Source organism: Macaca thibetana, chromosome 4 (genome assembly GCF_024542745.1).
Source record: "Macaca thibetana thibetana isolate TM-01 chromosome 4, ASM2454274v1, whole genome shotgun sequence".
Taxonomy (NCBI): Eukaryota; Metazoa; Chordata; class Mammalia; order Primates; family Cercopithecidae; genus Macaca; species Macaca thibetana.
Window position 1 is genome coordinate 33,039,924 of NC_065581.1, and position 27,164 is coordinate 33,067,087.

General features: G+C 42.3%; 1 protein-coding gene across 8 annotated transcripts in view; it reads right to left on the reverse strand.

The window, feature by feature from the left end:
• The window catches only part of LOC126952700 (HLA class II histocompatibility antigen, DRB1 beta chain), a 174,541-nt gene that overhangs the window by 96,792 nt on the left and 50,585 nt on the right, over positions 1 to 27,164 (reverse strand). Inside the window, exons 3-4 of one of the 8 annotated variants that reach the window (XM_050787526.1) lie at positions 26,765 to 27,046; positions 25,958 to 26,068 (exon numbers count right to left, since the gene is read on the reverse strand). The exons of 5 other annotated variants lie outside the window; for them this stretch is intronic. In XM_050787526.1, coding sequence (XP_050643483.1) covers positions 25,958 to 26,068; positions 26,765 to 27,046 — 393 coding nt within the window. Of the gene's footprint in view, positions 1 to 25,448; positions 25,473 to 25,957; positions 26,069 to 26,764; positions 27,047 to 27,164 lie in introns of all 8 variants that reach the window. 2 more of the 8 variants (XM_050787525.1, XM_050787519.1) reach the window with 2 other exon arrangements.

Consider the following 27,164-nt stretch of genomic DNA (forward strand, 5'->3'; position numbering starts at 1 on the left):
TAGAATTCGGGGGCTAAATACCAGGCACCTGTTGGCCAGTTAAAAGCGACTAGCACAGCCGCTGGACTAAAGACACTGGTGTCAGGCTTTCTGGGAAAGGGCTCTCTAACAACCTTCTGTGTCCGGAATTGGTGTGTTCTTGGTCTCACTGACTTTAAGAATGAAGCCGCGGACCCTTGTGGTGAGTGTTACAGTTCTTAAAGATGGTGTGTCTGGAGTTTCTTCCTTTTGGTGGATTCGTGGTCTCGCTGACTTCAGGAGTGAAGCCACAGACTTTTGCAGTGAGTGTTACAGCTCTTAAAGGCAGCATGTCTGGAGTTGTTTGTTTCTACTGCTGGATTTGTGGTCTCACTGGCTTCAGGAGTGAAGCTACAGACCTTCACGGTGAGTGTTACAGTTCGTAACGGCAGAGCATCCAAAGTTGTTTGTTCCTCCCAGTGGGTTCGTGGTCTTGCTGACTTCAGGAGTGAAGCTGCAGACCTTCACAGTGAGTGTTACAGCTCATAAAGGTGGCACGGACCCAAAGAGTGAGCAGCAGCAAGATTTATTGTGAAGAGCGAAAGAACAAAGCTTCCACAGCATGGAAGGGGACCTAAGTGGGTTGTTGCTGATGGCTCGGGCAGCCTGCTCTTATTCCCTTATCTGACCCCACCCACATCCTACAGATTGGTCCATTTTACAGAGAGCTGATTGGTCCGTTTTGACAGAGTGCAGACTGGTGTGTTTACAAACTCTTAGCTAGACACAGAGTGCTGATTGGTGCATTTGCAATCATTTAGATAGAAAAGTTCTCCAAGTCTCCATCCATCCCAGAAGCCCAGCTGGCTTCACCTCTTACGTGCACTCGCCACAGGACTCTGTGGCACCCAGTCTGGGCACTCCAGCAGCCCAGAGGGAGTTCATCCCTGATCATGCCCAGCGGGTGCCAGGCGCCCACTCTGAGTGTGGGGCCCGCCGAACCCATGTCACCCGGAACCTGCACCAGCCCACGAGTGCCACATGCAACCCTGGCTCCCACCCACTCCTCTCACTCCACACCTCCCGCGAGCAGAGGTAGCCGGTTCTGGCCCCAGCCAGCCCCAGAGAGGGACCCCACAGCACAGTGGCAGGCTAAAGGGCTCCTCAGACATGGCCAGAGTGGACGCCGAGGCCGAGGAGGTGCCAAGAGTGAGCAAGGGCTGCTGACATGTTGTCACCTCTCACCTCGACTCTGGAGTTGGAAGCATTGGTTTGCCTGGAAGCAGCTTCCGCTTTTCCTGTACTTCTGGCCTGAGCCGAGGGTTGACAGAGAGGAAAACCATTCAGCTCTGGAGTCTCGACAACAAGTTGGTCGGCCCGGCAGCCATGAGCGGAACTCTCAAAGTCACGTTGCCCAAGTGAGACTTGCCCATCTATCCTATCTACACTGACCCTTAGCCTCCTGGGTCCTAATGCCTGTCAGGCAAACTTCCTCTTGCCTCTCTTGTACAAAGCGACTCCTGCTTCTAAAAACCACTCCCTGTGTCTGGTGCTTGACTACTTTCTCCTCTAAGAATGATTTCTACTATAAACCTCAGGACTCTGTTCTCTTCTTTAGGCACCCAGACTCACCAATCAGAAAGAAATAATTTTTGCCCAAAGCCCCATCCGGTAGGTGGGACTATCTGGAATTTTAGGATCCCTCCTCAGATTAGCAGGCCTAACAAAAGCTATTCCTGAAGCTAGGATATGGGGAGCTTCAGAAATGATATCCTTCCTATTCAAGTGGGGACAAAAGGCATCACTCTTCCAACCTGGAGATCCCTTCCCTCCCTCATGTTATGGCCCTCCAGTTCATTTTTGGGGCATAACATCTTTATAGGACAGGGGTAAAGTCTCAACGCTAACAGGAGAATGCTTAGGACTCTAAGAGGTTTTTGAGAATGTCTTTGTTAAGGGCCACTAAATCTGATTTTTCTCGGTCCTCTTTGTGGTCTAGTAGGACAGGCAAGGGTGCGGGTTTTTGAGAATGTGTCAGTAAGGGCCACTAAATCTGACCTTCCTTGTTTCTCCTTGTGGTCTAGGAGGAAAACTAGTGTTTCTGCTGCTGCATTGGTGAGCACAACTATTCCGATCAGCAGGGCCCAGGGACCGTTGTGAGTTCTTGGGCAAGAGGTGTTTCTGCTGCTGCGTCAGTGAGAGCAACTATTCCAATCAGCAGCATCCAGGGATCATTGTGGGTTCTTGAGCAGGGGAGAAACAAACAAACCAAAACTGTAGGCGGTTTTATCTTTCAGATGGGAAACACTCAGGCACCAAGAAGCTCACCCTTGAAATGCATCCTAAGCCGCTGGGACCAGTTTGATCCACAAACTCTGAAAAAGTGGCCACTCATTTTTTTCTGCACTGTGGCTTGATCCCAATATTGTCTCTCTGATGGGGAAAAATGGCCCCCTGAGGGCAGTATAAATTACAATACTGTCCTGCAGCTTGACCTTTTCTGTAAGAGGGAAGGCAAATAGAGTGAAATACCTTATGTCCGAGCTCTTTTTTCATTGAATGAGAATCCACAACTATGCAAAACTTGCAATTTACATTCCACAAGAGGACCTCTCAGCTTACCCCCATATGCTAGCCTCCCTATACCTCCCCTTCCTATTAATGATAAGCCTCCTCTAATCTCCCCCGCCCAGAAGGAAACAAGAAAATAAATCTCCAAGGGACTACAAAAACCCCTGGGCTATCGGTTATGTCTCCTTCAAACTGTAGGGGGCGGTGAATTTGGCCCAACCCGAGTACATGTTCCCTTCTCCCTCTCTGATTTAAAGCAGATCAAGGCAGACCAGTAGAAGCTTTCAGATGATCCTGATAAGTATACAGATGTCCTACAGGGTCTTGGGCAAACCTTCTATCTCACTTGGAGAGATGTCGTGCTATTGTTAGATCAAACCCTGGTCTTTAATGAAAAGAATGAGGCTTTAGCTGCAGCCCAAGAGTTTGGAGATACTTGCTATCTTAGTCAAGTAAATGATAGAATGACAGTTGAAGAAAGGGACAAATTCTCTACTGGTCAGTAAGCTGTTCCCAGTATGGATCCCTACTGCGACCTCAACTCAGATCATTGGGACTGGAGTCACAAATATCTGTTGACCTGTATTCTAGAAGGACTAAGGACAATCAGGAAAAAGTCCATGAATTATTTAATGATGTCCACCATAACTCAGGGAAGGGAAGACAATTCTTCTGCCGTCCTGGAGCAGCTACGGGAGACCTTAAGAAAATATACTCCCCTGTCACCTGACTCACTCGAGGGTCAATTGATCCTGAAATATAGGTCAATTGATCCTGAAAGATAAATTTATTGCCCAATTAGCCACAGGAATCAGGAGAAAGCTCCCAAAGTGAGCCCTGGACCCTGAACAAAATCTGGAGGCATATTAAACCTGGCAAACTCAATGCTCTGTAATTGGGACCAAGAGGAACAGGCCCAGAAGGAAAAGCGAGATCACAGAAAGGCCGCAGCCTTCGTCATGGTCCTCAGACAAACAAACGTTGGTGGTTGAGAGAGGACAGAAAGTGGAGCAGGCCAATCACCCGGTAGGGCTTGTTATCAGTGTGGTTTTCAAGGACACTTTAAAAAAGATTGTCCAATGAGAAACAAGCTGCCCCCTCGCCCATGTCCACTATGCCGAGGCAATCACTGGAAGGTGCACTGCCCCAGAGTGCAAAGGTTCTCTCGGCCAGAAGCCCCCAACCAGATGATCCAACAACAGGAATGATGGTGCCCGGGGCAAGTGCCAGCTCATGTCATCACCCTCACTGAGCCCTGGGTACGTTTAATCATTGAGGGCCAGGAAATTGACTTCCTCCTGGACACTGGTGCGGCCTTCTCAGTGTTAATCTCCTGTCCTGGATGACTGTTCTCAAGGTCCATTACCATCTGAGGAATCCTGGGAATGTTTAACCATTGAGCGCCAGGAAATTGACTTCCTCCTGGACACTGGTGTGGCCTTCTCAGTGTTAATCTCCTGTCCTGGATGACTGTTCTCAAGGTCCATTACCATCTGAGGAATCCTGGGACAGCCTGTAACCAGGTATTTCTCCCACCTCCTCAGTTATAATTGGGAGACTTTGCTACAGATAGTAAGTATGCTTATCTAATCTTACATGCCCACTCTGCAATATGGAAAGAAAGGGAGTTCCTAACCTCTGGGGGAACCCCCATTAAATATCACAAGGGAACCATGGAGTTATTGCACGCAGTGCAAAAACCCAAACAGGTGGCAGTCTTACACTGCCTAAGCCATCAAAAGGGAAGTAGAGGGGAGAACCACAGCATAAGCGGCTGGCAGAGGCAGGGAAAGACCAGCACAAAGAGAGAAGGAGACAGAAAGTGAGAGAGAGAGAGAGAGAGGGAAGAAGTGACAGAGACAAACAGGGAGTCAGAAACAAAAGAGAGGGAAGAGAGAGAAAGGGGGGAAGACAGAGAGAGAGAGACAGAAAGAGGAAGAGATGGAGAGACAGAAAGTTAAAGAGAGAAGAGGAGACAAAGAAGGAGTCAAAGAGAGAGAAAGACATAGAAGTAGTAAAGAAAAAACAGTGTACCCTATTCCTTTAAAAGCCAGGGTAAGTTTACAATCTGTAATTGATAATTGAAGGTTTTCTCCATAACCCTGTACCACTCCAATACCACCTTGTTGTCAGTGTAAACAAGAGCATAGCCTGAAATCACTGAGGCCACTGACAACCCATAGCCTTCCTATCAAAAATCCTTAACCTGACTGGGTGCAGTGGCTGATGCCTGTAATCCCAGCACTTTGGGAGGCCAAGGCAGGCAGATCACAAGGTCAGGAGATCGAGATCATCCTGGCTAACATGGTGAAACCCCGTCTCTACTAAAAATACAAAACAGTTAGCCAGGTGTGGTGATGGCCGCCCGTAGTCCCAGCTACTTGGGAGGCTGAGGCAGGAGAATGGAGTGAACCTGGGAGGCGGAGCTTTCAGTGAGCCGAGATTGAGGCACTGCACTCCAGCCGGGGTGACAGAGCAAGACTCTCAAAAAAAAAAAAAAAAAAAAAAGAAAGAAAATCCATAACCCAGAAGGTTTCCTAACAGGGGATCGAAATTTTAACTAATTACCATACAAAGGTCCAACCAGATCTAGGAGGAACTCCCCTCAGGACAGGAGGATAGATGGTTCCTCCCAGGCGATTAAAAAAGACACAATGGGTATTCAGTAAGTGATAAGGGAACTCCTGTAGAACCAGATTAGGAAAATTGCCTAATAATTGGTCTGCTCAAACTTGAGATCTGTTTGCACTCAGCCAAACCTTAAAGTACTTACAGAATTAGGAAGGAGCCATCTATACCAATTCTAAGTTAATACGGACTGAATGAGGTCTTATTAATAGCAAAGAATAACTGAAATCTCAAACTTAAAAGGTTTTCGACAAAAGTAAAGTTTGTTAAAAGTGAACAGTGTAACATGTATTATCCTAATTTCTAATCTTGTAGAAATCAGACCCTATCTCTTCCCCTCAAAGCTCAAGTCTGTCAGCACAGGGCCATGCAACTAATACCCCTACTTATAGGATTAGGAATGGCTAGTGCTACAGACACCGGAATAGTAGGTTTATCTACTTCATTATCCTACTCCCACACACTCTCAAAGGATTTCTCAGACAGCTTGCAAGAAATAACAAAATCTATGCTCACTCTACATTCCCAAATAGACTCTTTGGCAGCAGTGACTCTCCAAAACCGATGAGGCCTAGCCCTCCTCACTCCTGAGAAACGAGGACTCTGCAGCTTCATAGGAGAAGAGTGCTGCTTTTACACTACCCAGTCAGGGATAGTATGAGATGCTGCCTGGCATTTACAGGAAAAGGATTCCTAAATCAGACAATGCCTTTCAACTTCTTATACCAACCTCTGGAGTTGGGCAACATTGCCTTTCCCCTTTCCAGGTCCCAAGATAGCCATCTAACTATTACTCACCTTCAGGTCCTGTATTTTTAACCTCCTTGTCAAATTTGTTTCCTCTAGGATTGAGGCCATCAAGCTACAGATGGTCTTACCAATGGAACCCCAAATGAGCTCAGCTAACAACTTCCACCAAGGACCCCTGGACTGACCCACTGGCCCTTTCACTTGCCTAAAGAGTTCCCCTCTGGAGGACACTACAACTGCAGGGCCCCTTCTTCGTCCCTATCCAGCAGGAAGTAGCTAGAGCGGTCATTGCCCAATTCCCAACAGCAGTTGGGGTGTCCTGTTTAGAGGAGGGATTGAGAAGTGAAGTCAGTTGGACTTCTGGGTCGAGTGGGGACTCGGAGAACTTTTCTGTAGAGCTAAAGGATTGTAAATGCACCAATCAGCACTCTGTGAAAATGCACCAATCAACATTCTGTGTCTAGCTAAAGGATTGTAAACACACCAATCAGCGCTCTACGTCTAGCTAAAGGATTGTAAACGCACCAATCAGCACTCTGTAAAACTGACCAGTCAGCAGACTTGGGTGGGGCCAAATACGGGAATAAAAGCTGGCCACCCAAGCCAGCAGTGACAACCCACTTGGGTCCCCTTCCATGCTGTGGAAGTTTTGTTCTTTCACTCTTCGCAATAAATCTTATGCTGCTCACTCTTTGGGTCTGCACTACCTTTATGGGCTGTAACACCGCGAGGGTCTGTGGCTTCACTCCTGAAGTCAGCAAAACCACAAACCCACCAGAAGGAATAAATTCTGGACACACTTTCACCCAGTTTTTCCAAATGTTTATATCTTAAGTAGCTCTAGCACAATAGCAAAACCAGGAAACTGACTTTCGTATAATATGTGTCCATAGTTCTATGTATTGTCTTATCATTTTTGCAGATTTATATAACCATCACACAATCCAGTGGAGAGCTATTCCATCCCACAGAGATCTCCCCTCATGCTGCCCTTTAGAGTCACACCCTACTCCCTACACATCATCACCCTGACAACTGACAACCACTAATCTCTTCTCCACCAATCTCCATAATAGCATCATTTTGAAAATGTTACATAAATAGAATCACACAGTATGTGACTTTTGTGACTGGCATTTTCCCCTCAGCATAATGTCCTTGAAATCCACCCAAGTTGTTGCGTGTATCAACAATTTGCTCTTTATTGCTAAGGAATACTCTGTCAGATGGAGGAACTGCAGTTTATTTCCGTGTTGAGGGACATTTTGACTATTTCTATTTTCGGGGTATTACAAATAAAGCTGTTGTGAACATTTGCGTAAGACTTTTGTGTGAACATGTGTTTTTATTTTTCTGATTTTAACTTCCCAGAATGTAATGCCTGGCTCATATGGCAAATAAATGTCTAGTTCTTCAAGACACAGCCAAAGTATTTTCTAGAAGGACTGCCATTTTACATTCTCACCATCAGTGTATGGAAATCCAGTTTTTCTTCATTATTACCAGCATTTATCATTGTTAGTTTTTAAAAGAATTTTAGCTGTATTAAAAGATGCGTAGTGCTATAATGTCAAGTTCCTAATTTACATTTCCTTGACAGCTAGTGATTTGCATGTCATTTATTATACTTATTTGCCATGTATATATATCTTCTGTGATACAATGTCTCTTCATACCTTTTGCCAATTTTGTAATTAAATTTTATAGCTTTCACTCTACTATGGATTTTATAGTAGAGCTTTTATACTTGATTATATATTCCAGACAATGTATTCTTGATAATATATGTAGTTTTAAGTATTTTCTTCATGCCTCTAGCTTACTTTTCCTTTCTTAGCAGGATACCTGACAGAACAAAAGTTTTTAAATTTTGATAAAGCTCCATTTATTGATTTTTGTTTGTTTTTTTGTTTTTGTTTTCGTTTTTTACACATAGGACTTTTGGTGTCATATCTAAGAACTCAGAACCCAGACACCAGGCCCTAGCTCTTGATGATTTTCTCTTGTTTTCTTCTAAACGTTTTACGTGTAGACATGATTTAATGGGGGTAAGTGTTTTCACAAGATGAGAGAATTGTCATGCCAAGAATGTCATGGCCGGGCACTGTGGCTCACGCCTGTATTCCCAGCACTTTGGGAGTCCAAGGCAGGCGATTCTCTGAGCTCAGGAGTTTGAGACCAGCCTGGGCAACATGGGAAAACTCCGTCTCTATCAAAAATTCAAAAAATTAGCCAGGCATGGTGGTGCACATCTATAATCCCAGCTACTCAGGAGACTGAGGTGTGAGGATCGCATGAGACTGGGAGGCAAAGGCTGCAGTAAGCTTTGGTCACGCCATTGCCCTCCACCCTCCAGGGTGATAGAGCAAGACTTTATCTAACAAACAAAAACAACCACAACCACAACCACCACCACCACCACAACAACAAAAGAATGTTATGATAAAACCTTCATTTTATATTAATATTTTTACCGGATATACATTCTAGGTTAACATAACATTACTTTCAGCCATTAAAATATCTTGTGCCACTTCTGTCTGGTCCGCATGATTTCTAATGAGCAATCCGCTGTCATTTAATTTATTTTCTCCTATGCATGAAGTGTCATTTCTATCTTGTTGCTTTCAAGATTTTTGGCATAAATTTCTTTGGATTTATCTTCGTTTGGGTTTGCACAGATTCTTGAATTTTTACATTTAAGTCTTTGTCCAAATTTGGAAAATAGTCAATCTTCCTTCAAACACTCTTTGGGCTTCATCCATTTGTGATCTCCCTCTAAGACGCCAGTGACACAAATTTCTTATCTTTTGCTATAGTCTTATAGATTTATCAGCACGAAATAGTATTAAATATTATGAAAAACTATACAAAAATTTGCATATAATGAATAAGTTACTCAAAGTGTACAATATACTGAAGTTGACAAATAACATAACATATGACGAATGCCTAAGCCCATTCTATAAAGTTTTCCCAAGACAAGACCGCAGGTTGATCTAACTTCAGTAACTACTTTAAAATATTGAAGGAACAATCAACACTAACTTTATGCTAATTTCAAACATATTTGAGAAAAGGAAAAACATTTGCAGTTACATTTGATGAGATCTGTGTAAACTTTAAGTCTGAAAAGAACTCTATGACAAATAGGAATTTATAGATACATAACTCTTTTTTTTCCTTTTTTCTTTTTATTATACTCTAAGTTCTGGGGTACATATGCACAACATGCAGGTTTGCTACATAGGTATACATGTGCCATGTTGGTTTGCTGCACCCATCAACTTGTCATTTACATTAGATATTTCTCCTAATGTTATCCCTCCCCAGTTCCCCATCCCCCAACAGGCCCCGGTGTGTGATATTCCCCCGCTCTCTGTCCAAGTGTTCTCATTATTGAATTCCCACCTATGAGTGAGAACATGCGGTGTTTGGTTTTCTGTCCTTGTGATAGTTCGTTGAGAATGATGGTTTCCACCTTCATCTATGTCCCTGCAAGGAGGAGCTGGTACCATTCCTTCTGAAACTATTCCAATCAATAGAAAAAGAGGGAATCCTCCCTAACTCATTTTATGAGGCCGGCATCATCCTGATTCCAAAGCCTGGCAGACCACATCCAGCAGCACATCAAAAAGCTTATCCACCATGATCAAGTAGGCTTCATCCCTGGGATGCAAGTCTGGTTCAACATTCACAAATCAGTAAAAGTAATCCATCACATAAACAGAACCAATGACAAAAACCACGTGATTACCTCAATAGATGCAGAAAAGGCCTTCAACAAAATTCAACAGCCCTTCAAGCTAAAATCTCTCAATAAACTCGGTATTGATGGAAGGTGTCTCAAAATAACAAGAACTATTTATGACAAACCCACAGCCAATATCATACTGAATGGGCAAAAACTGGAAGCAATCCCTTTGAAAACAGGCACAAGACAGGGATGCCCTTTCTCACCACTCCTATTCAACGTAGTGTTGGAGGTTTTGGCCAGGGCAATCAGACAAGAGAACTGGAATAGCCAGTTTATCTACTTCATTATCCTACTACCACACACTCTTAAAGGGTTTCTCAGATAGTTTGCAAGAAATAACGAAAACTATCCTTACTCTACAATCCCAAATAGACTCTTTGGCAGCAGTGACTCTCCAAAACCACCAAGGCCTAGACCTCCTCACTGCTGAGAAATGAGAACTCTGCACCTTCTTAGGGGAAGAGTGTTGTTTTTACACTAACCAGTCAGGGATAGTACGAGATGCTGCCCGGCATTTACAGGAAAAGGTTTCTGAAATCAGACAACACCTTTCAAACTCTTATACCAACCTCTGGAGTTGGGCAACATGGTTTCTCCCCTTTCTAGGTCCTGTGACAGTCACCTTATTATTACTCACCTTTGGGCCCTATATTTCTAATCTCCTTATCAAATTTGTTTCCTCTAGAATCAAGGCCATCAAGCTACAGATGGTCTTACAAATGGAACCCCAAATGAGCTCAATTAACAACTTCTACCGAGGATCCCTGGACAAACCCACTGGCCCTTTCACTGGCCTAAAGAGATCCCCTCTGGAGGACACTACAACTGCAGGGCCCCTTCTTCACTCCTATCCAGTAGGAAGTAGCTAGAGCAGTCATTGCCCAATTCCTAACAGCAGTTGGGGTGTCCTGTTTAGAGTGGGGATTGAGAGGTGAAACCATCTGGTCTTCTGGGTCGGGTGGGGACTTGGAGAACTTTTCTGTTATCTAGAGAATTATAAACGCATCAGTCAGCACTCTGTGTCTAGCTAAAGGATTGTAAATGCACCAATCAGCAGTCTGTAAAAACACACCAATCAGTGCTCTGTGTCTAGCTAAAGGATTGTAAATGGACCAATCAGCACTCTCTAAAATGGACCAATCAGCAGGATGTGTGAGGTCAAACAAGGAAATAAAAGCTGGCCATCCGAGCCAGCAGCAGCAACCCACTTGAGTCCCCTTCCAAGCTGTGGAAGCTTTGTTCTTTCACTCTTCACAATAAATCTTGCTGCCCCTCACTCTTTGGGTCCACACTCTTTGGGTCCACATTACCGTTATGAGCTGTAACTCATCACAAGGGTCTGTGGCTTCATTCCTGAAGTCAGCAAGACTACAAATCCACCAGGAGGAACAAACAACTCTGGATGTGCCAACTTTAAGAGCTGTAACGCTCACTGCGAAGGTCTGCGGCTTCACTCCTGAAGTCAGTGAAACCACGAACTCACCCGAAGGAAGAAACTCTGGACACATCTGAACATCTGAAGGAACAAACTCTGGACACAACATCTTTAAGAGCTGTAACATTCACTGCGAAGGTCCACAGCTTCATTCTTGAAGTCGGTGAGACCAAGAACCCACCAGAAGGAATAAATTCCGGACACAGAAGGACTGTCCCATTTTACATTCTCACCATCAGTGCATGAGAAATTCAGTTTTTCTGCATTCTCACCACCATTTATCATTGCCAGATTTTTAAAAGATTTTAGCTGTATTAAGGGGTGTGTAGTGCTATTAGATCAAGTACTTAATTTGCATTTCCCTGATGGCTAGTGATTTGCATGTCATTCATTGTGCTTATTTGCCATGTATATATAGCCTCTTTGATAAAATGTCTCTTCATATCTTTTGCCCATTTTGTAATTAATTTTTTTTTTTTGAGATGGAGTCTTGCTCTATTGCCCAGGCCAGGGTGCAGTGTCACAATCTCAGCTCACTGCAAACTCCACCTCCTGGGTTCACGCCATTCTCCTGCCTCAGCCTCCCAAGTAGCTGGGACTGCAGGCACCCGCCACAACACCTGACTAATTTATTTTTTTTTTTTTTTTTGCATTTTTAGTAGAGATGGGGTTTCACCGTGTTAACCAGGATGGTCTCGATATCCTGACCTCGTGATCCGCCTGCCTCAGCCTCCCAAAGTGCTGGGATTACAGGCATGAGCCACTGCACCTGGCCATAATTAAATTTTATAATCTGCACTCAACTATAGATTTTATAGAAGAGCTTTTATAGTTGATTATATATTTTTGACAATGTATTCTTGGTAATATATGTGGTTTTAAATATTTTCTCCATATCTCTAACTTACTTTTCATTTCTTAACAGGATACTTTACAAAACAAAAGTTTTAAATTCTGAAGAAGCCTTATTTATTGATTTTTGCTTTTTGTTTTTTGTTTTTGTCTTTTTGTTTTTTACACATAGGGCTTTTGATGTCATGTCTAAGAACTCAGAACTCAGACAGCAGGCCCTAGCTTCTGATGATTTTCTCATGTTTTCTTCTAAATGTTTTACATGTAGACATGATTTAATTGGGGTAAATGTTTTCATAAGGTGCGAGAATTTGTTAAGTTTCTTTCTTGCTTCTTTTTCCTTTTGCTTCTTTTTTGTTTTTTTTGGTTTTGTTTTTGTCTATGAATTTCCACTTTCTCCTGGACCACTGTTTGAAAAGACTATAGCCTATACTACTTCCATTGAATTATTTTGCATCTTTGTCAAAATGAGTTCGCATAGGCGTATTTCTGGATTCTCTATGCTGCTCCACTAATCTGTGTCTATCCCTGCACTAATGTCAATCAGTATTGATTACTATAGCAATAAAAATTCTGAAATTTGATAATAGTTACTTCATCTCTTTTTCCCTGTGAAATTTGTTTAACCTATACTAATTCCCTTGGTTCTCCATATGCTGTTGGTATACTTATGAGGCTTTTCAAATGAAAATAATTCATGTTATAATTTTAGCATTTGTTTTGATTTCTTTATTATTCTATTTTTTTTTTTTTTTTTTGGAGACGGAGTCTCGCTCTGTCGCCCAGGCTGGAGTGCAGTGGCCGGATCTCAGCTCACTGCAAGCTCCGCCTCCCGGGTCTACGCCATTCTCCTGCCTCAGCCTCCCGAGTAGCTGGGACTACAGGCGCCCGCCACCTCGCCCGGCTAGTTTTTTGTATTTTTTAGTAGAGACGGGGTTTCACTGTGTTAGCCAGGATGGTCTCGATCTCCTGACCTCGTGATCCGCCCGTCTCGGCCTCCCAAAGTGCTGGGATTACAGGCTTGAGCCACCGCGCCCGGCCTCTTTATTATTCTATATTCAAATGAAATTTTTTTTTGGGCCTTGAATTCCATGACCTTGTGAATTTCCTTATTAACTGAAGCAGAAGACGAAAAGCACTCAGATTTCCACTATTAAGTATAATTTAGCTGCAACGTTTTTGTAGAAGTTATTTATCCAGTGGAGGAAGTCCTCCTCATTTCCTACTATTTTGAGGGAGTTTTAAAAATCATGAATTAATGTTGAATTATGTCAAAGACCTTTCCTACATGAATTGATAGAACCATGTGATGTTTCTTCTTTAGCTCGTTAATAAGATGGATGTCACTGATTGATTTCAAACATTACACCAGATTTGCATCCCTAAAATAAATGCTACTTGGCATAGTTTACATATATTTTTAGTTTGGCTGATTTTTACTTGCTAACATTTTGTTAGGGAGTTCTGCATGTATAGTCATGCAGGTATATTACTTTTTAATTTTCTTTTGCTATACTATTTTTGTGTACTTTTGATTTTAGGAAATACTGGCCTCTTAAAGTAAGTTGGATGTCTTCCCCTCTCTTCTGCTTTCTGGAGGAAATTTTGCATCCTTGTGTTAACTCTACTGAAATGTTTGGTAGATTTCTCCTATGAAACTATTCCAACCTAGAGCTTTCTCCTATAAGTTCAATTCTTTTTATAATTATAGAGCTTTTCAATTTACTTCATATTGAGTTAGTTGTAATAGTGTGTACTTGTGTACTTTTAAAGGATTCTTTTCCATTTCACTTGTGTTTTTGGTATATTCCATTGGTGTACTATTAATGTCGAAGAATCTGGAGTGATATAACATGTTTCAACCCCAATATTGGTGTTTTTACTCCTTTTTCCTTGTATTTTGCCCTAGAAATTTGTCAGCCCTATTAATATTTTCAAAGAACAAACTTTTTTTTCACTGATTATCTCTCTCTTTTTTTTTAGACAGAGTTTCGCTCTTGTCTTCCAGGCTGGAGCCTGGGAAGTGGCGCAATTTCGGCTCACCGCACTCGGCACCTACCAGGTTCAAGCGATTCTCCTGCCTCAGCCTCCTGAGTATCTGGGATTACAGGAATGCACCACCACGCTGAGCTGAATTTGTATTTTTAGTAGAGATGGGGTTTCTCCATGTTGGTCAGGCTCATTCTCCCGACCTAAGGTGATCCACTCCCTTCAGCCTTGCAAAGTGCTGGGATTACAGGCGTGAGCCACCGAGTTCTGCTTCCCCTATATTAGTTGGTTTTTCTTCTTCTTTTTTTCTTTCCTCTTCCTCTTCTTGCTTTAGGTTGTTTTTGACAACTTTTCTAGGTTTTTGAGGTGGGAACTGAGATTATTGGTTTCTGAACTTTTCTCTTTTTCAGTGTATACATTTTGTACTATACATAGTTTTTCAAAGCACTCCTTTAGCTATGTACCAAACATTTTGATATGCTGTATTTTCATTACCACTTAGTTGAATGTACTTTTTATTTTCCTTATTACTTTTTTTTTTTTTGGATGGCATCTCTGGCTGGAGTGCAGTGGCAATCTCGGCTCACTGCAAACTACGCCTCCTGGGTTCAAGTGATTCTCCTGTCTCAGCTTCCCGAGTAGCTGGGACCGCAGGTGCCCACCACCATGCCTGGCTAACTTTTTGCATTTTTAGTAGAGGTGGAGTTTTACCATGTTGGCCAGGATGGTCTCAATCTCTTGACGTCGGTCTCCCAAAGTGCTGGGATTACAGGCATGAGCCACCGCACCTGGCCTTTTATTTTTGAGACAGAATCTCGCTCTGTCATCCATCCTGGAGTGCAGTGCTGCAATCTCTACTGACTGCAACGTCAGCCTCCCGCGTTCAAGTGGTTCTGCTGCCTCAGCCTCCCAAGTAGCTGGGTCCACAGGTGTCTGCCACAACCCCTGGCTAATTTTTTGTATTTTTAATAGAGACAGGGTTTCCCATGTTAACCAGGATGGTCTCCATCTCCTGACTTCATGATCCGCCTGCCTAGGCCTCCCAAATTGTTGGGATTACAGGCATGAGCCACTGCACCGGCCCTCTTTGGTTTTTTCTACTTTTTTCGAGTTAAATTTGCTTTAAGTTGAAAGTTTAGATTTTTGATTTTTACATATTTATCCTTTTGTAATAAAAGTATTTAAAACTAAAATTTTTAAGGACTGCCTTAGTTGCACATCAAAAGCTTAAAAACTTCATTTTAATTTTTTTAAAAGTATATTCTAATTTTCCTTTTGATTTCCTCTTTGAGAAGTCATTGATTATTCAGAAATGTATTATTTGACTTCCAAAAATTTGGGCAATTTTCTCAGTCTTACTAATTTGTAGTCTGATAAAACTGTTCAGAGAATATACTCTGTATGATTTTATTTGTGCAAGTAATTGAGACTAATTCTATAGTCATAGTGTGTCCAGAATTGGTGGGTTCCTGGTCTCGCTGACTTCAAGAATGAAATCGTGGACCCTCGTGGTGAGTGTCACAGTTCTTGAAAATTGTGTGTCCTGAGTTTGTTCCTTCAGACGTTCAGATGTGTCTGGAGCTTATTCCTTCTAGTGGGTTCATAGTCTCTTTGTCAGGAGTAAAGCTGCAGACCTTCGTGGTGAGTGTTACAGCTCTTAAAGGCAGCACGTCTGGAGTTGTTCGTTCTTCCTGATGGGTTTGAGGTGTGTCGCTGGCTTCAGGAGTGAAGCTGCAGACCTTCGCGATACGTGTTACAGCTCATAAAGGCAGCGTGGATACAAAGACTGAGCAACAGCAAGATTTATTGCAGAGTGAAAGCACAAACCTTCCACAGCCTGGAACAAGACTCCACTGGCTTGCCACTGCTGGTTCAGGCAGCCGGCTTTTATTCCCTTATCTGGCCCCACCCACATTCTGCTGATTGGTCCATTTTACAGAGAGCTGATTGGTCCGTTTTGACAGAGTGCTGATTGGTATGTTTACAATCCTTGAGCTAAACACAGTCACAGAGTGCTAGTCTTCCAAGTCTCCACTAGGTTAGCTAGATACAGAGTACCAGTTGGTGTGTTTACAAACCCTGAGCTAGACACAGAGTGCTGATTGGTGCACATACCGTCCTTGAGCTAAACATAAAGGCTCTCCAAGTCCCCACTAGACTCAGGAGCCCTGCTGGCTTCACCTAGTGGATCCTGCATCAGGGCGCAGGTGAAGCTGCCTGCCAGTCCCGAGCTGTGCCTGCACTCTTCAGCCCTTGGGCTGTTGATGGGACCAGGTGCCACGGATCAGGGGGTGGCGCCCGTGGGGGAGGCTCCCGCCGCGCTCAGGAGCCCACCGCAGTGGGGGAGCTCAGACATGGTGGGTTTCAGGTCCCCAGCCCTGCCCCGCTGGGAGGTAGTTAAACGCGGCGAGAATTTGAGTGCAGCACCAATGGAACCTCCGCAGCTCCTGGCCCGGGTGCTAAGCCCCTTACTGCCCTGGGCCGTCAGCGTCAGCTGGCGGCTCCGTGTGCGGGGCCCGCCGAGCCCAGGCCGCCAGAACTCACACTGGCCCGCGAGCGCCGCGCGTAGCCCCAGTTCCAGCCCACGCCTCTCTCTCCACACCTCCCAGCAAGCAGAGGGAGGCAGCTCCGACCTCAGCCAGCCCAGAGAAGGGCTCCCACGGTGCCATGGCGGGCTGAAGGGTCCCTCGAGCGCCGCCAGAGTGGACGCTGAGGCCGAGGAGGCGCAGAGAGTGAGGGCTGCTGGCGCATTGTCACCTCTCAATTGTATTTGTTCTATTTCATGGATAATCGTTGTGCAATGTAAAAAAATAAATATTCTCTAGTTATCAGATGTTGTCAATATATATGTCACTTATAAATGCCAAGTAAGTCAAGATGGTTGAAAGATTATTCCTAGTTTAATTTCTTTCCTGATCTTTGTTTGCACGAAGCTACAGAAATGTTTGTTGTCTTCTATCTACCTCGCCAGTTCCCACACCACCAGCATGAAGTCAGAAAAAGTTCTAGAAGGAGAATCAGCTGGCAGAGTAAAGTAGATGTCTATTATTAGGAAGTCTCTACAGATTGTAGTGCATCACACAAGCGCACAGGGGTATTTACAACTCAGCTGGTTTGTCCTTACTCCCTCACAATCTCCCTTTCTCAACCAGGCTCAATCTTCCACCCATGTTAAGATTCAGTAGATGGACCAAAGAATGAGAGTGGGCACTTGACCCTGCTCACCTAAGTGGAATTCGTTCATCTCTGGAATTTGAAATTTTTATACCTTTTGATCCATGGCTAGTTAAAATTTTAAAAATAAGATTATTTTCCAGTTTATCCATTTAGTTTATTCTATATATTTTTTGTTTTTATAGTAAGTGGCAATTCTTGTAATTTTCTACCTCCTAACTGGCATTACGGTTTATGATTTTTTCCAATCCATGTTGATAGTCCTACATAATTTACTTAAAGCCCTGTTCCTTTCTATGGCTATACCACAATTTACCTTTCTTCTATATAAATATTGAGAATGTTTTTTTTCTCTCCTGTTACTTTTTTTATATGTCATTATGGACGTACAAGGAATAATTCACTGAGACTATAAAAACCCAGAGTGGAAATACTGTATTACCCAACTATGCACAGGATTACATCAATATATGCTCACAGTGCCCCACACAGCACCAAATGTCGTCCCACAGTGTGCTGTCACTTCACATACTGCATAGTTTTCATGATGTGCAATAGTTTTATCATCAAGACAAATTAATCAGTTTTTTTTTTTTAATTTGGAAATGTTTTTGTTATCCCAAGCCGTGGCTCAACAAACGACCAGTTTTATGTCTCCTTGGGCTCGTGTAAGATTGTTTAAGACAGATGTTTAGAATGGGATTGTTTTCATCAAGCATGTGACAATTGCATTTTGAGTTTTAATAGATATTATCACACTGCTATCCACTTAGGATCCTAATAATATGAGAGAATTTATTCCCATTGAATCTTCTAAATCATTGATTTTAAAATAGTTTTATTTGCCAGTTTTCTCGGGGAGAAACAGTTTATTACATTGCTGTTTGAATATGGATTTTCCCGTTCATTGGTGAGTTTGAGCAAATATTTATATTTATTGACTATTCCTGAATAGACCAATAACAGGCTCTGAAGTTGAGACAATAATTAATAGCCTACCAACCAAAAAAAGTCCAGTACCAGATGGATTCACAGCCGAATTCTACCAGAGGTACAAGGAGGAGCTGGTATCATTCCTGAAACTATTCCAATCAATAGAAAAAGAGGAAATCCTCCCTAACTCATTTTAGGAGGCCAGCATCATCCTGATACCAAAGCCTGGCAGAGACACAACAAAAAAAGAGAATATTAGACCAATATCCCTAATAAACATCGATGCAAAAATCCTCGATAAAATACTGGCAAACCGAATCCAGCAGCACATCCAAAAGTTTATCCACCATGATCAAGTGGGCTTCATCCTTGGGATGCAAGGCTGGTTCAACATTCACAAATCAATAAATGTAATCCAGCATATAAACAGAACCAAAGAAAAAAAGCCACATGATTATCTCAATAAATGCAGAAAAGGCCTTTGACAAAATTCAACAGCCATTCATGCTAAAAACTCTCAATAAATTGGGTATTGATGGGACGTATCTCAAAATAATAAGAGCTATTTATGACAAACCCATAGCCAATATCATATTGAATGGGCAAAAACTGGAAGCATTCCCTTTGAAAACTGCACAAGACAGGGATACGCTCTCTCACCACTCCTATTCAACATAGTGTTGGAAGTTCTGGCCAGGGCAATCAGGCAAGAGAAAGAAATAAAGGGCATTCAATTAGGAAAAAAGAAAGTCAACTGCCTCTGTTTGCAGATGACATGATTGTGTAGTTAGAAAACCCCATCGTCTCACCCCAAATTCCTCTTAAACTGATAAGCAACTTCAGCAAAGTCTCATGATATAAAATCAATGTGCAAAAATCACAAGCATTCTTATATACCAATAACAGACAAATAGAGAGCCAAATCATGAGTGAACTCCCATTCACAATTTCTTCAAAGAGAATAAAATACCTAGGAATCCAATTAACAAGGGATGTGAAGGACCTCTTCAATGAGAACTACCAATCACTGCTCAATGAAATAAAAGAGAACACAAACAAATGGAAGAACATTCCATGCTCATGGATAGGAAGAATCAATATCATGAAAATGGCCGTACTGCCCAAGGTAATTTATAGATTCAATGCCATCCCCATCAAGCTACCAATGACTTTCTTCACAGAATTGGAAAAACTACTTTAAGTTCATATGGAACAAAAAAAGAGCCCACATTGCCAAGACAATGCTAAGCCAAAAGAACAAAGCTGGAGACATCATGCTACCTGACTTCAGACTATACTACAAGGCTACAGCAACCAAAACAGCATGGTACTGGTACCAAAACAGATATATAGACCAATGGAACAGAACAGAGGGCTCAGAAATAACATCACACATCTACAACAATCTGATCTTTGACAAACCTAACAAAAACAAGAAATGGGGAAAGGATTCCCTATTTAATAAATGGTGCTGGGAAAACTGGCTAGCCATATGTAGAAAACTGAAACTGGATCCCTTCCTTACACCTTATACAAAACTTAATTCAAGATGGATTAAAGACTTAAATGCTAGCCCTAAAACCATAAAAACCCTAGAAGAAAACCTAGGTAATACCTTTCAGGACATAGGCATGGGCAAGGACTTCATGTCTAAAACACCAAAAGCAATGGCAACAAAAGCCAAATTGATGAATGGGATCTAGTTAAACTAAAGAGCTTCTGCACAGCAAAAGAAACTACCATCAGAGTGAACAGGTAACCTACAGAAGGGGAGAAAATTTTTGCAATTTACTCATCTGACAAAGGGCTAATATCCAGAATCTACAAAGAACTCAAACTTACAAGAAGAGAAAACCCCATCAGAAAGTGGGTGAAGGATATGAACAGACACTTCTCAAAAGAAGACATTTATGCAGCCCATAGACACATGAAAAAATGCTGATCATCACTGGCCATCAGAGAAATGCAAATCAAAACTGCAATGAGATACCATCTCACACCAGTTAGAATGGCAATCATTAAAAAGTCAGGAAACAACAGGTGCTAGAGAGGATGTGCAGAAATAGGAACACTTTTACACTGTTGGTGGAACTGTAAACTAGTTCAACCATTGTGGAAGACAGTGTGGCAATTCCTCAAGGATCTAGAACTAGAAATATCATTTGACCCAGCCATCCCATTATGGGTATGTACCCAAAGGATTATAAATCACGCTGCTATAAAGACATATGCAGATGTATGTTTATTGCGGCACTACTGACAATAGCAAAGACTTGCAACCAATCCAAATGTCCATCAATGATAGACTGGATTAAGAAAATGTGGCACATATACACCATGGAATACTATGCAGCCATAAAAAAGGATGAGTTCAGCCAGGCACAGTGCCTCATGCCTGTAATCCCAGTACTTTAGGAGGCCAAGAAGGGCAGATCACGAGGTCTGGAGATCGAGACCATCCCGGTTAACATGGTGAAATCCTGTCTTTAATAAAAATCCAAAAAAAAATTAGCTGGGTGTGGTGCTGGGCGCCTGTAGTCCCAGCTATGAGGAAGGCTGAGGCAGGAGAATGGCATGAACCCAGGAGGCAGAGCTTGCATTGAACCGAGATGGCACCACTGCACTGCACTCCAGCCTGGGTGACAGAGTGAGACTTCGTCTCCAAAAAAAAAAAAAAAAAGGATGAGTTCATGTCCTTTGTAGGGACATGGATGAAGCTGAAAACCATCATTCTCAGCAAACTATCCCAAGGACAAAAGACCAAACACCGCATGTTCTCATTCATAGGTGGGAATTGAACAATGAGAACACTAGGACCCTGGAAGGGGAACATCACAGACTGGGGCCTGTTGTGGGGTGGGGGCAGGGGGGAGTGATAGCATTAGGAGACATACCGAATGTAAATGATGAGTTAATGGGTGCAGCACACCAACATGGTACATGTATACGCATGTAACAAACCTGCACTTTGTGCACATGTACCCTAGAACCTAAAGTATATTAAAAAAAGAAATACTATATTCTATAGTCTATATCCTTTGCCCAATTTTCTGTGGCCTTTCCATTAATATATTTATTGATTAGTTAACAATTTTTCATAAGAAAGCCCATTGTTTGCCTTATGAGATCAAAATTTATTCTGAGTATCATACACTTCTTTTCATTTTGTTATTTTCTTTATGAAAAGAAATCAGTAATTTTTTTCAAATATTTTTTCGTTAGTGTCTTCTGGATTTTTTCTTGCTTACAATGTCTCTTTTATTTTGAGACAGAGTCTCACTCTGTTGCCCTGACTGGAGTGCAGTGGCGTGATCTCAGCTCACTGCAACCTCTGCCTCCCAGGTTCAAGCAGTTCCCTGCCTCAGCCTCCTGAGTAGCTGAGATTACAGGTGCCTGCCACCACACCTGGCTATTTTTTTTGCATTTTTAGTAGAGACGGGGTTTCACCATCTTGGCCAGGCTGGTCTTGAACTCCTGACTTTGTGATCCACCTGCCTCGGCCTCCCAAAGTCCTGGGATTACAGGAATGAGCCACCATCCCCGATCACGATGTATTATTTTTAATAAAGGAATTATTTTAACAGGTTTACTGAAGCATAATTTACATACTACAAAATTTACCCATTGTATAAAATTTAGTGATTTTAGTAAATTAATAGATTTGTGCAATTATTACAACAATCCAGTTTTATAACATTTCTGTCACGTTCAAAATTTCTCTATTTAAGCTAATTCCCACTGACACGCCAAGTCTTAGGCACCCAATGATCTGCTTTTTGTGTCTATAATTTAACTCTTCTAGGTATTTTAAGTAAATGAAATCATACATGTAATCTTTTGTGTCCAGTTTCCTTCACTTAGTTAACACTATTGCAGTTCACCAGTTCTGTATTATGTATCATCATTTTGTTTCTTTTCTTTTCATTCCTTTTTATTCATGTTGTCTTTTTCATTTGTGTAAATATATAAGGTACAAGTGTAGTTTCGTTACCTGCATTGATTGCATAGTGGTGACGTCAGTGTTTCTACTGTATCCATCACCCCAGTCACACGCATTGTACCCATTAAGTAATGTCTCATCATCCGGAGTGCAGGGGTTGAAACTTGCCTTGGGAAAACTACCCTCGTGTTCATGGTATCTCCCCTGCCAGATAAGTCTGTTTTTCTTCCCCTTTATTGTTGAATGATATTGCCTTGCATTTTGTTTATCAATTTACTAGTTGAAGGACATTTGGATTGTTTTCAGTTTGGGCCCGCTGTGGCTAACGCTGTTCTTGAACACATATCTTTGTGAGGACATATGTTTTTATGTCTCTTAGGTAGATTCCAAGGAGTGAAATTGATGGGTCATATGGAAAAGTATGTTAAACTTTTTAGGAAATTGCCGTATTTCCAGATATTTGTAAAATTATACATTCCCACCAGCACCACATAAGGGTTTAGAAAGTCTGTTTGTCTTCAAACATAATTATAATGTTGATGATACTATTAGAAATAACATCTGTCAGACAAACACGGTGGTTCACGCCTGTAGTCCCAGCACTTTGGGAGGCTGAGGCCGGCAGATCATGAGGTCAGGAGTTCGAGACCAGCCTGCCCAACATAGTGAAACTCTCTCTCTACTAAAAATGTAAAAATTCGCCGGACATGGTGGCGTGCACCTGTAATCCCAGGTACTAGGCAGGGTCAGGCAGGAGAATCACTTCAACCCAGGAGTCGAAGGTTGTGGGGAGTCGGGATTGCACCACTGCACTTCAGCCTGGGCAGCAGAGCGAGACCCTGTCTCAAAAAAGAAAAATCAATCAATCAATAACATCTGTCTTGTTAATTTTGTATATTCTCTTTATGTTTCAATTTTTATTTATCCAGGATCTATTTAGTGAAAGAAATGAGTTTAGAATACAACTTACCAAAAACCGAAACAAAATCTCAACTTGTTCTAATTCTAGACTCTGTTTTACTAGCATATTTAATGAAAAAAAAAACCAGTAACAGATGCTTTTTAAAAATAAATGTATAGCGTGTTTTAAAATAGCACCCTATAGAGCTAGTCATTCCTTATTCTGCTTTTTTTCAAAAATTTCCCTAGAAAATATATTTACCTCATAAAATAACATGTCAGCATACTTAAATGAGTTCTAAAAACAATCCTTTTTGCTTGCTTTTTAAAATTGTAATTGAGTTAATTGCTGACATTTAATACTCAATGTATGTATATTATATATATGTTTTAAATACATTTATTTTTAAATATATGTATAATAAATATTTATGTATTTAAAAAGACCCAAAAACCCTGAATTGAGGATGCCTATCAGGAATCTCTAGGCCTCCATGTGGAAATTAACTACAAATACTAACAACCTAATAGTACCATAATCTTTCCTTTCCCTACCCTGAAATCAATCTCTCCTACTCCATCCACCATTTCTTTATTTTTAAAAATATGTGATTTTACTCCATTTCTTCCCATGTGCGTCAGGCCCACTCTGCAAAGGTTGAATCCTGGCTTGTCTGAGCCTGTGTGAAACCATGGTCATTCCAATGTGTGAGAAAGTGGGTACTGGGAACACTCCAGAAACAGTTTAGTTGATCCTTATAAAGACACACAGGAAAAAGTCATATCCTTTTCCTGCCTTTGGGAGTTGTGAAACAATAAGAAACCTAAAGCTGCTGCGGGGGTCCTCCTACCACCTCAGGAAAGCGGACGTGCTGTGTGTGACAGGGATGAGCTATGAAGTTCCAGGATCACTGCTGATGCCTGTGGCCTCCTGAGTTGAGGAACCCTGGAGATGCCCAGCCTTGGATCTATCGGCAATGTGAGATAACGGGTTAAAGGAAAGAGAAGTCCACTAGATGGGATTTCCTGCTATTCGCAACAGAAGCATCTTCATTCAAATATTCATCCCACACATTTTAGTTCTACCTTAGAATTCCAAACCACATCTCATATAAAATGAGACAAATCATTTCCTAAACTTAGGGAGCAAAGCATATTTGTTGCAACTCTAGGATCAAACAGAACAGACATAATTATCAGCTTAATATATTCCTACAGGATTTATATTCTTACAGGATTTATACATACATGAACTACCATGTAGGTACAATAACATATAACTAAAAACAAAATATGCATAAAATAAACATTTAATTTGATTGAAAATAACAGTTGTCTCTGACAGTAGAGAAATTATGCTCAAATGATTATTTCTTTGAAGTAAACTTTTGAATTGATTATGTACTTTCAGATTTGACATATTTGATGCTGGCTCTCAGAACACAATGGAGAATCCTCCGTCTTCTAAATTTGCCTTTCTCTGAAATCTGTACACGTCCTTTGATCATACTACATTATTGAAGTCCCTGGAATGAAAAACTATACACTAATTTAAAGGTATAGATTCAGAATATTGTAGGCAGGGTTAAGGAAAAGTTCTGATGGACTTGCTGGCTGGTTTCTCATCTCATGTTTGCTAAGTTTGTTTCAGTTGTTCTAGTCTGTTCTCAGTTTTTATGCACTGCCTTCTTGAATGTTAGGCTTACTTGTTTAATTGACAAGTAAAAATTGTATAGTGTATTTATATTGTACAGCATGAAGTTTTGATATATGCCTATAGTGTGGAATGTCTAAATCAAGCTATTTAACATGTGCATTTACCTCACCTGCTTATTATATACACATGAAAACCATTATTCTATTGGGAAATAATCTTCCCTTTTTCTTATTTCCAGTCCTTGCAGCCAAATGGACCAGATGATTTTTAACTCCATGTTAGAGAAACATTTAATAATGTAATGTATTTGTGGCACAAGGGGAGTACAGATGCACGGGAGGCAGGAAAGGTTTAGTAAAGGGAAGCACAAAAGTTGAATACGAGGCACTGCCATCAAGGCTGTGGGGCTTCAGGCCAAGAACAGGAGCTGAGGAAGCCACGAGGGAGGACATTTTCTGCAGAGTTGCTGAACCAGTAGCAGCCTGGTCCTGAGAAAGCTCTTGCGGAAGAATAAGAGACAAGCGGGAAAGCTTTTCATCCCGTGAAGCTGGGGCAGAAGGTTCTTCCTTGAATGTGGCATCGGCACTTCAGCTCAGGAGTCCTGCAGAGACAGAGGAAATTGTTTTCAGACCTGGCTTTACTAAAAGCTTCTTTTCCTGCTTTCAACGACTCAGACGAGAGCACTGCAGGAAGAAGAAAAACAAGGTTCCTAAGTCTCCCCGAGCCAATACTCCCGCAGAGCACAGGCTTTTTCTAAGTGGGGAGGAGGAGTTTTGGTGTAAATTGCCTGATCAGAAATTTGGATCCCAAGTCTTTCCTACTATTTCTGTCTTATGCCTTATCACCTCTGCTGTCATTCTAGGGAAACTGAATCTGTCTCTGAAAGAGGATTAAAAGGTGTTACCTGTTGGCCGAAGTCCAGAGTGTCCTAGGAAAAAGGGGGAAAAGATATACACTTAAAAGATATGGAAGCAAATCTGTCCTCCAACACAGTGTCCCAGCCCCGGATCTCCCACCTGAGATTTCTCTGTCACCACCACCCATACCAACCATGGCAGAGAGGAGCAGAAACAGACATGTGACCCATGAAGCATGAAGTGTCTGTCACAGGATGCAGTGTAACTGCATTAGCCTTAGTGGCTCTTCCTTAATTTGCACCGGGATCTGGAACCAAAGGACCCCTACTTGTTAACCTTTCTCTCATCTCTGCAGGCCACAAGCTATTATGGTTATTATGTTTTGACACAGAAACCATGCACTGATCATTTCTGGATTAGCAGGACATTGGAGGTCATTTGGGGAAAGAAAAGCTTTGTTCAGGGCCACTGATATACTGAGAACTAACCTCAGCAAAGCCATAGTTCCTCCTCCAGAAAAGCCTATGGAGAGAGCCAGCTCCCACAGGCTCCTCACCTTTCTGATTCCTGAAGTAGACAAACAGCCCGGCCCCAAGGAAGAGCAGGCCCAGCACAAAGCCCCCGACTCTACTCAGCATCTTGCTCTGTGCAGATTCAGACCGTGCTCCTGAGAGAGGAAGCCAGCTTTAGTGATGTTTATTCCAAACTGAACCTCTTTAATGGAGACCCTAAGATTCAGAGCTTTCAAAATGGGGAAGAAGACTGCCCTGTAAGAACTAAAATAACTGGCCATTTCTGGGGGGAAAAAGGGTTTTCAAATCACACTGAACAGTTACAAGGTCCAGGCATCAAACTCATCAAATATTACAGCCTTGATGTAAGGCACAATTTCAAAATCTGATCAACAGAAAGCCTGAGTCTCAATGAGGTTAAGTAGTTTGTCTAGAGTGACAGAGCTAATAAAAGGCAGAGCTGAGATTGAACTCCTCTCATGTCAGGAAGGCCCCTACAGTTCTCCTCTTCCCAGGTCACAACAAACAACTCAGATCAACAGCACCAGAAACACAGTCTCAGACCCAGGGCAGGGCCTGGAGCCCAGGGAGACTGGGTGATCCTGACCTGTGCCATCATGGGGAGGTTCAAAAGAGGGACAGCCTCTCCTGCCTGGCAGGCGTGACTGCTTCTCCAGGAGGTACCAGTGTTTCTAGAAACTATTACAGGGCTACCCCCAGTGAACCATGCTGATGGAGATGAGAACATGGAGCAAATGAAAATATGATGTGGGAGAGGAGAAACCTGATACTCAGGGATTAGCATCCCTTCTTGGTGGGTGAAAAATTCATGAAGTCAGAAAGCTGCTCACTCCATTCCACTGTGAGAGGGCTCGTCACGCTTGGGTGCTCCACTTGGCAGGTGTAAACCTCTCCACTCCGAGGAACTGTTTCCAGCATCACCAGGGTCTGGAAGGTCCAGTCTCCATTCTGGATCAGGCCCGTGGACACCACCCCAGCCTTCTCTTCCTGGCCGTTTCGGAACCACCTGACTTCAGTGCTGCCTGGATAGAAACCGCTCACAGAGCAGACCAGGAGGGTGTGGTGCTGCAGAGGCTCGGTCTTTGCAGGATACACAGTCACCTTAGGTTGGACTAGGAGAAAAAAAGGTAGAGAGAACGAATCAGGAAGTTAGAGTCTCCTTGTTTGACTGTCTGCTTCTCTGTAAACCCAGGGTCTGACCTTGACCAGGTCTCCAGCACAGCTGGCCAT